Below are 14942 nucleotides of genomic sequence, written 5' to 3' on the forward strand. Positions count from 1 at the left end.
CCGGGAGGCTGACTGACCAGACACATACTGCAGAGCGTGGGCGCCAGAGCTTTGCGCTGGGAGCCTGGTGCCCCACCTGCACCACTTTCCCAAATGAGCCCTGGCTTACAGAACCTTATGTGAGAGCCCCAGTACTGAGCACAGATACAAGAGGAGCTGCTGTGGTTGGACAGGGATCAGGCGGGTGACCCTGCACCTGAAGGACACCAGTTAACAGCCCCTGGCCGGTGGCTCCGCAGGGACACCCTGGGCTCTGCAGGTAGGGTATCACCCGTCTTCCTGGAACTTGGCTTTCTGGGAGATGGCCACCACATCCTGGGCTGGACATGCACGGCCTTGGGGGTTATCTAACGTAACCCCCATACCTCCCCCATAACGTAACCCCCATAACCAACCCCCAGCAGCCTGGCCTGCTACCCTCTGTACCACCATCCTCAAACATCAAGGAAACTCGTGGATCTGACTGAGGAGCGCAGCACCAGACACCTAGAGACCTTCTGCAAGTCCCGACTTTGCTTTTGCCCCTTTGCACAGGGCCCCAGGGCTCACAGTCCCACATCTGGAGCCCAGCCAGCCTCCCCAGGAAAATGTTCCCCTCCACGCTCCACCCAGAAAGCTCAGTCAGAGATGTCCCACCAAGTGGTAGGCGGGCCACTGCCTCAAGAACAGCCAGACGCAGGGATAGCTGTCTCGCTCACTCCTGTGACCAGTGTCCCAGAAGGCAATTGCTTACCTTGTAGAGCGCCGAGTCCAGCTTTGGCTTCGTAACAGGCGTGGGCAGCGGCTCCTTCTTGTCCAGTAAGACTGAAAGCAGAGCAGATGGGAGTCAATGGCAACTTTAGAGGGGCAGAGGGGGACCCTAGTCCAGCTACATCCAACGTCCACTCCACATGCCCGAGATGGACCCTACAGGGCTGGGCCTGCTCCCTCCCTGTGTCCCCCCAACTCACAGGATAAGTCCCTCTTTGGAGCATTTTTCTTCCTCCTAATAGGGAATTCGTCAATCTTGAGCTCCCCATCATCCGACACATATTCATACTCATCCCGCACCGGCTGAGGCTTGTCCTCCTTGAAGTTCTGCAAGGCCCCGAACACCCCTGGGCCAGGCTGCGGCTTGATGGCCTTGGAGCTGGGGTGGAATAAAAGGGTCGGTCAGTGGGCATCTGCACAGCCAGGCCAGTGTCCCCAGCACTCCACCCCTCAACAGGCCTTGGAAGACCAACAGTAAGGGCTGGGCCCCTCCCAACCCCACAGACTCCTCTCCAACGCCATGACCCCAGCAAGGATAGCACACAACCCCCGGGATAGCCTGGCCCTTCCTCAGGCTGTGTGAGGTTGTGCCCCTAACTGCTCCCCAATCCTAGCCGCTGGATGAGCACAGACTTCTGTCAGTCTGCTCTGGGGCCTGATACAAGCTCAGAGTCAGACACAGCCAGTGCCAACCGGCCTGGGTTTTTTATTCACACAGTTATTATGGAAAAATAATTTCAGGGCTGAGGTGTAGGAACAACATAACAAATCCTGGGGCTACAGGGCTACTGCAAACGAGGAGAGTTCGATGCTCCAGCTGCTGCCCCCGGGGTCAGCTGAGGGCATAAGTGCACACTTGTGCAGGGCACAGGCGTCTGCAATTCCCAATGGGTACAGATCTGATTCCCAACCATGGAAACACCAAGGACAGCTGGCAGTGAGCCCTACTGGGTGTGGGCATGAGCTACATCATGCAACACACATACACGTGTACACACACATCCCCATGTACACACATGGTTATAGAGTCATGTCTCCTTCTCTCCCTTCCATTTCTAAGCTCTAGCACGGTCAGTCAGTCATACAGTTAAGGCCGTCAAAAGCTCCCCGGCACCCACCAGCTGAGCTTCAGATAAATCAAGGACATGCCCAGGGCCATGAAGTCATGGCAACAGATCCAACCCATCTGCTTGCCAAGAGGCCTTGGCACACTGCCATGAGCTCTTGGGAAAAATAGGCCCACCTGTGCCGGGCTCTGCAAGACCACCAGACACTGACAGCTCTGTCCCACACCACCTGAAAATGGCCTTCTCCCATTTTGCAGAGGAGAAAACAGCTCCACAGGCGTAAAGTGGCCCCATTCCCACTGGGATGTGTCTACCTCCTGTTTGTCAGGCACCCACACTGCACTTTGGATTCAGCATACAACTGTCAGACCAAGGCCAGCGAGGGGCTTCTCAGTGGGCACGGGGTTCCTGGTCCACCCACCTCCGATCTGGCCAGCCCACCACACTGGTCAGCCGACCAAGATCCCTTATACAGTCTGGGACCTAAACACACCAGCTCACACACCTAGACACACCCAGGCTGGGTACCCCACCTCTCAGCTTAGGGCAGTCTCCTCCAGGAAGCCCTCCCACCGATTCCCTTGGGCAACCAAGGACTCCATAGCACCCCAGGCCCCACAGATCCTTCTTCTATGGCCCCAATCACAGCCATCATTTCAGGTGGATTTGACAGTATTGGGCTCACACCAGCCTCTCCCCACTGGCCTCTGGACTCCTAGGCCGAGATCCTGACCCCTAGCATGTCCTCTGTGACAGCCCAGGACAGCACTTAGATAATATCTGCCCAATCATACCCTCCCCTCCTTGCCGCACACACCACTGCTCCATGCCTACCTACCTGAGCTCTTTGGTTTAGGAAGCAGGAAAGGGGTCAGCCTGGTGAGACCCTCATGAGGGGTGTGCCTGGCCACATCCTCTAGCTCAGGACAAGGGCTCACCTGCAGAGTCCTCCAGGAGAGTGTGTGTGTGTGTGTGAGGTGGGCACAAGCAGGGCATGTGTGTGTGTGATGTGGAGAGGGGACGCTCAGGGTATGTGTGTGCGACATGTGGTAAGTGTACAACCAGCCCCTCCTGGCACAAGCACTCACGTACCCAAGCAGTTTCTTGTTGGAGAAGGAGAAGGAGAACTTGGTGTCCTTGTTCCCTGACAGAGGAGACTTCTCCAGCTTCTGCTCTTCCTCCATCTTCAGCAGGGAGTCGGGTTTGCTGTTCTGCAAAGCAAACCCAGGACCGTCCCTGAACCCCATGCAGGTGACCAGTGGGCAGAGGCAGCAGGACAGGCCAGCCTCCTCCCTCTGACATGTCACCTGAGGACCCATGCCCACGCAGCCCCAGGTCCACAGGAACTGCCCTCGGATGCTGACCAGCTCCAGGGATTGCCAGCTTGAACCAGGGCAGGCCATTAAGGGCAACACTGTCCATCTTCTTAGGCTAAGACGTGTCCTCACCAACCCTCAGAAGGTGGCTCCAGGAGGCTAGGTGCATGTCCAGACCCTCAAAGACCTTCACAGCACACACCTGACATATCCTACAAGCACACACCACCGAGCCCACAGCTGCATCACACACCACCCTCTTTCACTAACACAGCCCTCCCTGGGGTTAGACGCACTCACCAGCACACCTGCACACACACCCCCCTCACCTTGTACTTCCACTTGGCCTCTGACTTGCTCTTAGTTTGCTCTCGGATTTCCAGCCGCTCCACGTCATTCTGCGTGCTAACCACCTCCTTGTTGGGCACACTCAGGACATTCTTTGTGGCCTAGAAAATACTAGCCATGATCTAGTAGCAGACATGGGAGGGCAGCAGGGTTCATCAGGCTACAGTGCAAAGTGAGAACCTCACAGCACAGAGTCCCCACCTCCTGCTGGCCTACATACATCAGTTCATCCATCCATCAATATACCCAACCACGTATCCAACTAGCCATCCATCCATCTGCCCACCCATCCAATTATCCACCATCCATCTACCACTCACCATCCACTATCCACCTATCCACCCACCCACCATCCATCTATCCACCCACCCACCATCCACTATGCACCTATCCACCCACCCACCATTATCCACATATCCACCCACCCACCCATCCATCCACACCATCCATCCATCCACCCACCCATCCAATTATCCACCATCCACTATCCACCTATCCACCACCCACCATCCACTATCCACTATCCACCCACCCACCCACCATCCACCCACCCACCCACCCATCCACCCCCACCATCCAACCATCCACCCACCCATCCACTCATTCATTCACCAACCATTCATCCATCCACTCACCCACTCATAAGCCATTCACCCACCCATTCATTCAACCACTCTTCCTCCTCCTACCTTTCCTTCCTCCCTGTTCTTTCCATCCACCCACCCATCTATTAATTCATACATTCATCTACCCTCTTTGCATTGAGAAAAGGAAAACCAATGTGTCCCACTTAAGCCCTGAAACATTGGGTAATGATCTCCCACTAGCAGGAATCATTCAGTATGGCCTGCTTTCAGAGACTCATAGTCCCCAACGTCCATACCTAAGACCCTCTACTCACATTGACGGGTCTTCAGGGCCAGGCCTGCTTCTCTTACTGTCACAGAGGCTCAGGGCCCCAAGGAAGCCTGGCCCCATCACCACCTCCATTTCTGCCTCCCCATTGCCCTCCACTGGGTGCCTCACCCACCTTTAGGTTTCAGCCAATGTCTGGGCCCCAGGGAAGACTCAGTTGGCTTGTCCCCCCAGGTGACCCTTAATGGTACCACCCTGACCCAGGACAGACTCCGCTGCCTTTATCATGAGGGTCTCTCCCCAGTTGCCCACTATACCAAGCTGCCCTGGGTCTCCAGCACAAGGACACAGCAGGTCCAGCACCAGTCCACAGGCCTGCCCCCCAGAGGTGTCTGCAGGCCCACTGACTACAGGTAGGGAGGGCAAGACCACCCACCTTGCCCTTCTTAGGAGGCTCGATCTTGGTCAGTGCCTCCTTGGTGTGGGCCTCCAACAGGTCCAGGTTGGGGATGGTGGGTGACGCTGAGCCCCTGCACTTCTTCCCTTTCTTCTTGCTCCCATCCTTCAGCTTCAGTGATTTGGGAGGCTTGGGGGGCTTGGGGGGCTTGGGAACTTTGGATGGCTTGGGCATCTTCACGGTTTTGGGAGTCTTTTTTTTGGACACTTTCTCCAGGAAGGACCGTGGGGGGCTGGCCTCAATGGGGGATGGGGGCTCCTCTTTTTCCCGGTCCCCAAAACAGACCTCGTCTGAGGAGACAGCCGCAGTCACTTCAGGTCGGGAGGCCTTGGAGGCATTCTGGGAAAAGGACAGGGAGAAGTGACCAAGAGTGCCCTGCTAGGAGGGTCTCACAGCCCCAGGCCATGGGAAACAGGCAGAAAAGGGGCATCTGTCTGCATCACTGGTAACACGCTCACATGTATCCTACACCATCTGTATCACAAGCTCACACCCACCTACACCATCTATGAACACAGTCACACCATCTATACCATCCATATGACAATTCCACACCTGTCTCACACCATCCACATCAGCAGCCACTTGACCCCTCTACCTCCTTGGTGGGGACTGCTGTCCCAGCCTAAGGCACGGGGAGGCTGGGGGCTGGACAAGCTCGCACAAGCTGGGTCTCAAGGGGCTGAAGTAGTCCTTGCTGCAGAGTCATTCCCCACCCCACAGGGGGCTGCACAAACGTCCCCACACTCTCTCATTCCCGAGGATCCCACCAGGAGACTGCGAGTCTGCCCCCAGGGCCTAGGATTCAGCGTCATCGTGCAGGCGACCCTGCCCCAGAGGGCTGGAGGAGGGGCTGCCTCTCACGTGGCCGACCCTCACAGGATGACCAGGGAAGACAGGCAGAGACATCCCTCCAACGGGGTCAGCAGGCCACCAGGGTGAGCCCTACCTCACTGAGCCGGATCTCTTTGGCAAGGTCTTTGATGAGCTGCGAGGGTTTGAAGTGCTCTGGGAGCTCGTCCTCATGTTCTGCCAAAGCCTGCAGGACAGCCCATGCACAGGGTCAGCGGGTCAGCTGCCAAGTCTGGGCACAGACGCCCACCACCCCCTCCACTCACAGGGGCCCCAAGGAGGCTCAGCTGCTGTGGTTCCTGACTCATGCCCTCTGTCCCTCCAGGTTGTCCCCCATTTACCCAGCCAGGACCTCCAGCACCACTGCTGCCCAGACAGGCAGAGGGGAAGGCCCTGTCACAGGCATGGACTGGCTGCTGGGGCCCCTAAGGGAGTTAGCCCACTCTAGCCAGACACTGTGCCAACGAGGAGGCTCTGCCATGATCCCACTCTTACAGATGGACAAGTAAGTCCCAGAGGGGAGAGGGTGCCCAGTGCTACTACCAGCTGTGATGTGAATGTAGGCCATCCCTTCTTCCTGGGCAGAAGGCCACTTCACCTGGCCAGACAACTGGTGTGAGTCGGGGGCACCCTGTCCCACTCCAGGCTTTGAAAACCGAAGGAGGGCCCTAGGAGGGTACCTGCTGCCCCACCCCACTCAGCCCACCCATGAGAGATGCACAGTGCTCCCCTCTTGGACTCCCCACTTCCTCAAGACTTTCCGGGGGCCTGGTGGGATCTGCTCAGACTATGCTGGCACCCCTGACTGGCAGGGGTTCCCAAGGCAGTAGACAGGGAGCCCCAAGCCTCACCAGGCCTCTCCCCTCCCTCTGTACCAACAATCCAGGCAGGATGCCAAGGGAAGTTGGAAGTTGCTTTTCTGGAGTCTCCCTAAGAAGAAGTAACCACTGCATGGATGCTAGTGAGGGTGCTAATGCTTTCAATGTGGGGGGGACCCAGAAATGCTGCTTCAAGGGAGTCATGAGGGGCACAGGGCAGTGCTCCTGTGGTTGGGGGTGGGGGGGATGGAGGGGCATAGGGCAAAGGGGCTGTCCTAGTCACTGGGGCAAAGCCAGCCCCTGAGGTGATGCCTGCACCAGTCAGTGGGACAACGAGGACATCTCCACTCTCCTTTTCAGAACGTGAACCTCCAGCCAGTCACTGACCCAAGTCCTCCCCACTCCCTGGCCTTCAAGGTCCACACAGCGCTGTCTCTACCACCTCATTTCCTCTCACTGAATCTCCCTGCCACCCAGCCCCACCCCTCAGGCCAGGTCCCTAGGTGGCGGGCCCTCTCCCTCATCTGCCCCCACCAACAGATATGTGACTGGCCAGGCAGCCCCCACCTGCTCCTCACATGCTAGTTCCCACTGAAGGAAGGACAAGCCCGAGGGGTGACGCCCCGCCTGCCACCCTCCCTTCTGCCCTGGGTCACACCTAGCACACTTCCCTACCTGCTTTCTCGTCCATGATCTGAAAGCACCATTGAGAATTTTAGCTCCTTGGACTAAATGAGGGGGCAGCTGCTTCCCAGATTTGTGAGAACCTGGGGGAAGACGGACGGGTTTGCTCAGGAGGGTACCCACTTTCCCCTGCCACCTGCAGGTGACTTAAAGCCCCGGTGGTAGGGGATATTCAGGGCCAGACCTTTCAGAGGCATGTGCCCACCACCACCTGCCCAACTGCCAACGGTTCCTCTTGGAACCCAGGGGATGCCCATCTAAGATGCTCTGCAAGGGGCAGGCCTGGCCTTCCCATTGTCCACCCACCAGGCCCCTCAGGCAGGTGGGCTGGCTCCCCCCTCCACTGGTCCCCAGCCTGCAACAGTGAGGGACCACAGTCATGCCCCAAACCAAGCATCCCCGATGCTTTCTGATTCCCACCCTCTCACAGCCCCCTGCATAGCTGAGGCAGTGGGCCCACTTCCCAATGGGGTAGCCCAAGGCAAGCACCACCTCAATCACATCCTTGGGAGCCAGAGCTGCCCCCAAACAGAAGGGACAGAGTGTTCCCCCTTCAGGCAGAGAGTTCACCGTGGAGGCGGAGCAGCCCTGAGCTCTGACACCACCAGAGGACCATGTCTGGCCTGTGGCAAACGCCTGGGCCCTCTCGGCTCTGAGGCTGCTGAGCTGTCAGTCCCATCACAGAGGAAGGCCCAGGGCAGAGAGGCGAGGGCAGCCCAGCAAGGCCCAGCTAGTCAGCAGTCACCCAGGTCAAGCTGTCCCCAGGTCCCCAGGGTGTGATTCTGCCCACACGACCCCCGTTCCATCTCCCCAGCAAGAAACCCCAGAGCAGGGCACTCCTTCTGTCTGGAGTACAGGGCTGAAGTTTAGAAAATGATGGATGAATTTCATTGAAACCTAGCCAGCCCAGGTTAAGAACCATTTTCAGCTTTCTGATCTCAAATCAGAGTCAAAGTACAAAGGAGTCCTGATAAGAAGGTCTCTACTTGCGGCTCTTATCAGAACACAAAACAGCAGCTTCCTGGAAGGCAGGTGCTGCTGAAAAAGGAAGCTCTCCATGAAAGCAAATGTTCCTCCTGTATCCCTCACATGGCTGCAGAAAGTCTGGAGACCTGAGCAGGAGCTGGCCACCTGGAGCTGATCCCAAAGGCAGGGCTGGCAGGACGTAGGAGGCAGGGCCATGTTCATGGAGGGCAGGGACCCAGCAAAGCCCATCCACCCCACAGCCTTCCCCGGGGGACTCTGGCATCCACACTCCCCCAGTACAGCAGGGATGCTACTGGGGTCCCTCGGCTGGTAGCCAGGCAGACCCCAGGCCTCTCGATGTCCCAACTGAGCCTTGTCAGTAACCACACAGGGCCACAGGGACCTAGCAGAACACACACCAGGTCTGGAAACATGTGGCCAGAGCTCCTTCTGCAACACCAGACAACTCTGCAGGCAAGAGCCCACTCCAGCCCCATAGCACACAGACAGGGAAAGCAAGGCCTGGGAGCTGCGGGGACTTTCTGCTCAGGCCCCATGAGGGCAGCGCTCAGCCTGTACCCCAGGGCCCAGCCGCCCTGCTGCATGATGGCAGAACTGTGACCACTCTCCGGCATCCCTGAGCTCTGCCCGCAAACTGCCCAGCCACAGGCAAAGACGCTGACCGGGAGATGACGTACTTTTGAATGCCTCCAGCAGGTGCTTCCCCATGTACCAGCAGGCAGTTTCGAAGTTGGGAAACTGAGTCAGGCTGCCCAGTTTCAACCTTCTTTCCACTTCGTATGCTCTGGAAGCCACAGCAAAGAACTATTCAGTGTATGAAGCCCTGAGCAGGTAATGCTAAAGGAAGGTGAACCCACGCCACAACCAGAGGCTACACTGCAGCCATGCCCACTCAGGCCTCCCTGCGGGGCCTTAATAGCAAGGTGAACCAGGGGACCACCTCAGGATGACCACTTGGCATGAAGGTGAGCCCCACGGGCCATGGCTTCTAGAGCTCTGGGTCAGTGCCCAAGGAGAAGGCGGCTTGGCCTTTTAGTTCCCCCCAAGTCTATTACAGGCCTGAGGCTGTCCGGCAACCAGGCAACTCAGGAGCCCTGGGAGGATCACAGCTCATCTCCTCCTTCCTCCCCACCACGCAGACACCTGGCTAAGCAAACAGCCATGCCGAGGGTCACCCATGGGCTGGGCCCAGCCAGGACTCAGGGGAGGTATCATCATACCGTGGTGGAGCCTGGGAGTCAGGTGTGGCCCTACCTCATCTGCATCTCCACACTCAGGCTGTGGAGGAAATGTCCTGCGAAGGCCAGGCAGTCCACAGGCGTCAGAGTGGCGTAAATCCAGCCTGCGGGGACAGGGATGAGGCCACCTCTTCACAGCATTCTCATGCCAGGCTCGTGGCATACCTGGCCTGACTCCAGCCAGCATGGGCTCCGGCTCCTGCCAGCCCTTCCTCTGTGCCCCCATCCATCCGGGGCCCCGGCAGGTGCTCTGGCCCTGGCTTCTATGTAATGAGTGGGTGTGCCCTCCCAGGACAGCCTGTGTTCGAACTGGCCCAGTCTGTTCTATCCAGCCCTGTGTGGTATAGACAGGGAAACCCAGGCCCAGGAGCCCAGGAGACTTGCTCAGGCCCAACCCAGGGGTGGGCTGCCTGGCATTCCTGATCTCCACATGCAGGACGGACGGACAGGCAGAGCTGCCACAACTCCCAGGAGAGCTGAGTTTGTCCCCCCAGACTCTGGGAAATAACTGTGGTTGTAGGGAACAGGAGTAGGGGCTAGATCAGGAAGGACTCAGAGGCACATAAGTCAGTGGAAATGTGAGGGCCTCCATATATGACAACCAGAAAATCTGAACACTGATTGGCCGTTGGGTAATACTGGAATGGTTAACTGTTCATTTTTAAAGCATGATGATAGTATTGTAATTATGTTATTTTTAAAAAGAAAACTTACAGATACCTTCACCTTAAAAGGTGAAGTATTTACAGGTAAAGCAAAGTGACATCTGTAAAGGGCATTATCTGCTTGTATCCTGGTTTCCCCTTTGTGTTCGAAATGTCCAGATCAGCAAACACCACCTCTGACAGTGTGACTGGGCTCTCTGGGCTGGGCTCTCAGGGCCCCAAGCAATCCCACAGGCCTGGCCTCCAGGAGTACAGCCAGGCTGGAGGCTGAAGGGCCTCATGGCCCCGAGGTGGCCCCAGAAATGACCACAGAGCAGGACTGACCCCAAGGCAAGGCAGCACACAGCCAGGGCATGACCTCCCAAACATCAGAGGTGGGGGACATAACACAGGGGCAGGGCACTCACCCGAAGGGATGAAGAGGGTCTGACCCTGTTTGAGGGTGCACTTGTAGCATTTGTCCACCTGATCGGCAAAAAACATCTCGCTGTGGTTTGAGGCCGACTGCCAGCGCTCATACAGGGAGATGTTGGCTGAAGCTGGCTTGATGAGATAGAAGATCTTCTCTCCCTGCCAACAAAAGGCCATTGGCAGAAACTGTCATATGCTGGGATGCTGGGGGTGGGTAATGCCCACCATGTCCCTGGATGGGTCCCAGCTTCAACACCATCCTCCCAGGCCCACCATTCCTCCCCTGAAACACTGGGGCCACATGTGCTTTGCAATCCAGAAGTGTGCATGTCAGGAAGATCCTGGGCATAGGTGGCTCCAGCATGTTCAGGGCAACCCCTGCCACTCCACACTCCATATCTTTGAAGCACTATGGATGCTGTACATGCCAAGGGGAACAAAGTTGTGACCTGTAGTCTGACGAGTTCTAAGAAAGCTCTTCTCTTGAGAGTAGCCTGGGTACCACTGGAGATGGAAGGATGGTACCCCCTGCCAGCTATAGCCCAGCTCTGTGCTTCGTCTAGGGAGATCGATAGGTCCTCACTCCCAGGGCAGACAGGCTGAGGCCAGGAGATACACAAAAGGTGCAGGAGTGGGTGGTAGGACTTGCTCAGGCCCTCAAAGGGCTGGAATCAGAAGTTGAGCCACCTATCCTAGCCCAGGCTCCAGCATGTCTGGGAGACTCCAGTCGGGATGGTGAGCCTGATGCTTAGGGTCTTGTTTTCACATTTCCCTTTTCCTCTAGCTTCCCTATATGTTCCCAGCCAGAAGTCCCCTAGCTCTCTCTGCTGCTCAGATGCCACCGCAGCCTTGTTCCCTGGCCCCCAGCCAACCCCTCATTCTCCAAGTGAGGGATATTCCCTCACCCCCTCTTTCAGGAAGGTTCCCCAGCACTGTTCTCCCTTCCCCAGACACAGCTCTTGGTCACCACTACAGTGGGCCTCCTCCCATTGCTTCATGAGCCTCAATCTTTAGAAAAAGCACCACACGTGTGCTGCTCTGGTCCTGAGTTGCTCCCCAAGGGCCCAACATCTGTGTCCTTTCTGTGAAGAAACATCTTGTCCCTCCTCCCACCTGACGCTGGCCACTCTTAGGGCCTGTGGGGACTACAGACAGTCCTGCCAGCTCTGGTCAAGAGCAGGTCTTGCCCTCAAGGCTCAGGTAGGGCCCCAGTGGGAAGCAGAGGCCAGCGCTCACCTTGAGCACATGGTACCACGCAGAGGCGCCCCCGGAGTCGATGTGAAAGTCGGTGTAGCTGTCCTTCACACAGATCAGGCAGTACTTGGTCACCTTGGGCTTGGCCAGTAGTGCGTCGTCAGGCCAGTAGTTTTCTACCCAGGACAGCTTCTTCACGATGTCAGGAGGCTCCACGAAGCTGGACATTCTGGGGTCAGGGACAAGAAGGGCGGTCAACAGTGACAGGAACCGTCAGCACATTTGTTATGCCCCTGGGGAAGAAGGGCAAGGTGCTCTGCGATATGGGTCCCACACCTATTTCTCCACCTCAGGCTACAGGGCATTGCTCCCATTCTCCCGGGTAGCAAACCGAGGTTCACAGAGCAGGAAGGAGCCCAGCTACCAGGTGTAGCTATGGCAGGCATCTAACACTGGGCTCTCCACCCAAAGAGAAGGCCCCAGAACTATCCACCCCGGAAATAACTTCCTTCTTGGAGAACTGGAAAGAGACTTCAGGTGGGCTCATGCTAGCATCACTTGGAACGATGGGGCCTTGAAAGTAAACGTCATTGCTCGTGAATAGCCCGGGCGAAGGAAAAGCCACCGCCCTCCAGAACAGACAACAGGCTGCGGCAACTCTTCACCAGGCTGGGCCATGTCAGACCAGAGAGCTCATCTCCAGGGAAGACAAGAAAAGGCAAAGACAGCCTGTGATTCTGTTCAATGGCACTGTCCTGGACAGAACGCACAATACTGCATCGAAAGCGTCCAGCTCAGCAGCACCTGTGCGGTGACACCTCAGCCAAGCTAAGGACAGGGCTTCAGTGTTCCTGCTGCCTTGGGCACATCTCTGCCTTCAGGGTCATGCCTGCTCAGACAAGACAGTCACAAATCATAAACTAGGCCACCCTGACCTCAACAGCCTGTCACAGGCCCTCCTCTTTAAATCTTCCACATGTTCCAAACCCACGTTTCTCTCTATCCCTCCGCCCTGGCCCCACTCACCTGGTGTCAGAGAACTCAAGGTTGGTGAGGTTAAGGACCCGCTTGCGGTTGGTGCTGTAGTAATAGTCCACAAACTCCTTCAGCTTCATCTTGCAATCCTTCTGCTTGGTGACGTCTGTCACATCCACACTTCGCTCTGGGCCTGGGGAGGCAGCAGGGGAGGGTGAGTGCACCCAGGATGGTGATGTGGCCTCCCATGAGGTCAGGGGCCAGGATGTGCAGAGAGAATGCTCACTCACCCTCTGAAGACAACTGAGGGGAGGGCGGAAAGCTGAGGCTCTAGGCTCTAAAATCCGACCCTCCTCCCACCTGCCCTGCCCACTCCTGCCCTTGGGTGACCATGAAGATCCCCTGGTGCAGTGGGGTGGCACAACCAGGAGCCTCAGCCGAGGCAGCCAGATAAGCAAATAAAAATACAGGACACCACATGAACTTAAACTTCAGCTAAACAATGGAGGTGCTTTTAGTGTAGATATGTCCAAAATAACGCATGGGACATATTTACACTTAAAAACTTCTTAAATCAAAAAATTGCATTTCTAGGCCGCCAACTCCACATTCTGAAGGTTGATTAAATAAAAGGAAAAACATTGATCCTACATTTTATATAGTTGATGGGGAAAGTTCAGGGTAAAAATGTTTTAATGACAGACATAGCATTCTGAATAACCAAGTAATGAGGAACAGTTCTTTACAGAAGACTCATAATAGAAGAAGAGAAAAGGACAGAAGCAGCCAACTCTTCCTTTGCAACAGTCCTCACCACTGCTCAGACAATGAGCTGAAAGGCTGATGGAGCTTTCTGTGGAGAGTTGAGACCGCACTGCCTTGACCACTGAGAAGAAGTGGGTGGCAACACCCCTACCCTAAGGAGTCCTGCCGACAACATGAACTCAAATCTAAGCAACCTCTAACCACCTGTTACAGGAACCACTTGGGACAGAAGAACACATTAGATGACACCACAGGGATGCTGTCAACCAAATCCCCAATAGAAGATTTTCCCAAGTCACAAATAGAAGATTTTCCCAAGTCACAAATATGAAAGACTCTCCAGGAGTAACAACCTCATTTCTCCAACAAACCAAGGGAATGGGAAAAGGATGGGGGCTGATACAGAAGAGACTGAAGGGACAGTGTGAGGGTCTCATGTGGATTCAGATTCAAACATCCAGACACAAAGAAAAGTGTTTTTGAGGCATTTGGGGACAATGCAGGTGAGCCTTAGGTGATTTTGAGGAATTATTATTAGTGTCATAAAGGGAAATAATGGAACTATATAATAATAATTATATAATATATAATTATATAACTATATAATATATAACTACATAATATAACAATAATAATGGAATATATAATAATGATTATATATTTTTGAAAACTGTTAGTGCTGTGTACTGGAATCTTCATGGGTTAAATGACGTTATGTACCAGAAATTTGCTTTCAAATAATTGGGGGAGGACAGAGTTGGGGAGATGGATAAACAGCTCAAAGCTGATGGGTTCTGTGACCAGTACTGGATACATAGGGGCTCACTGCTTACTTTTCTTATTATGTGTGTGTATGAAAAGCTGCATTAAAAAAAAAAAAAAACTAACTAAGAAGTGAAAGAAAGACCTTTAAACCTCTGAACCATCTCCTCCCTTATTCGGTAAGCCTCTTCCCACTCCTGTAGGCACAGCTGGTTGGGGAGCAGGAGAGGCAGCATCCGAGTCAGGGCTGGCCCTGCCCTTTGCAGCTGGCTGAGCCTGGGGCCTGGGGACAGAGTTGTGAGCAGGACAACACTAGCTCCTATGTAGAAATTGCTTATAAAAATGCCTGACACCTGGCAGGCACTCACTAGATATTACCTGTTATTATAGGTGCTACGACATGGCAGAAACTGCCCTGGACGGTGGTCACAGCCAGAATGAAAATGTGAGTCCTTTCTTCCTCCCCACCACGAGCTGGTCATCCTTGGGTTCTCCCCTGGTGGGCTCTAGAGAAGGAGTGTTCCCCACCCCAGCCCCATTCTCCAGAATGCCACTGACTTCCTGAATGGCTTGTACAGATGATCTCCCTGAATTCTCACACCCATCTGCCCCCCACCCCCAACTCACAGCATCAGGGATGCAGAGGGTCAAGAGCTCATAGACTGAACAACTTGTCTGAGCGCCTCAAGTACCTGAACCCTCCTGTCTGGTATGTGGCCAAAGCGGGCTTGGGGCATTTGCCTTTTTAGGCTCTTTCCTCTCCCCTCTCTGCACTGGCCACCCAGGCATCCGTGTGAC

At 55.4% G+C, this 14942-nt stretch overlaps 1 protein-coding gene across 3 annotated transcripts in view; it reads right to left on the bottom strand.

The window, feature by feature from the left end:
• PHF2 (PHD finger protein 2) overlaps window positions 1-14942 on the bottom strand; it is an 82628-nt gene that overhangs the window by 9966 nt on the left and 57720 nt on the right. For all 3 annotated transcript variants that reach the window (XM_043927396.1, XM_043927395.1, XM_043927397.1), the window contains exons 5-16: window positions 12669-12810; window positions 11685-11871; window positions 10445-10607; window positions 9389-9476; window positions 8812-8918; window positions 7139-7230; window positions 5743-5832; window positions 4773-5132; window positions 3463-3582; window positions 2910-3028; window positions 951-1129; window positions 734-804 (exon numbers count right to left, since the gene is read on the bottom strand). In XM_043927396.1, the coding sequence (XP_043783331.1) occupies window positions 734-804; window positions 951-1129; window positions 2910-3028; window positions 3463-3582; window positions 4773-5132; window positions 5743-5832; window positions 7139-7230; window positions 8812-8918; window positions 9389-9476; window positions 10445-10607; window positions 11685-11871; window positions 12669-12810 (1718 nt within the window). The remainder of the gene's footprint in view (window positions 1-733; window positions 805-950; window positions 1130-2909; window positions 3029-3462; window positions 3583-4772; window positions 5133-5742; window positions 5833-7138; window positions 7231-8811; window positions 8919-9388; window positions 9477-10444; window positions 10608-11684; window positions 11872-12668; window positions 12811-14942) is intronic.

The sequence above is a fragment of the Cervus elaphus genome, chromosome 16 (assembly GCF_910594005.1).
Source record: "Cervus elaphus chromosome 16, mCerEla1.1, whole genome shotgun sequence".
Classification (NCBI taxonomy): Eukaryota; Metazoa; Chordata; class Mammalia; order Artiodactyla; family Cervidae; genus Cervus; species Cervus elaphus.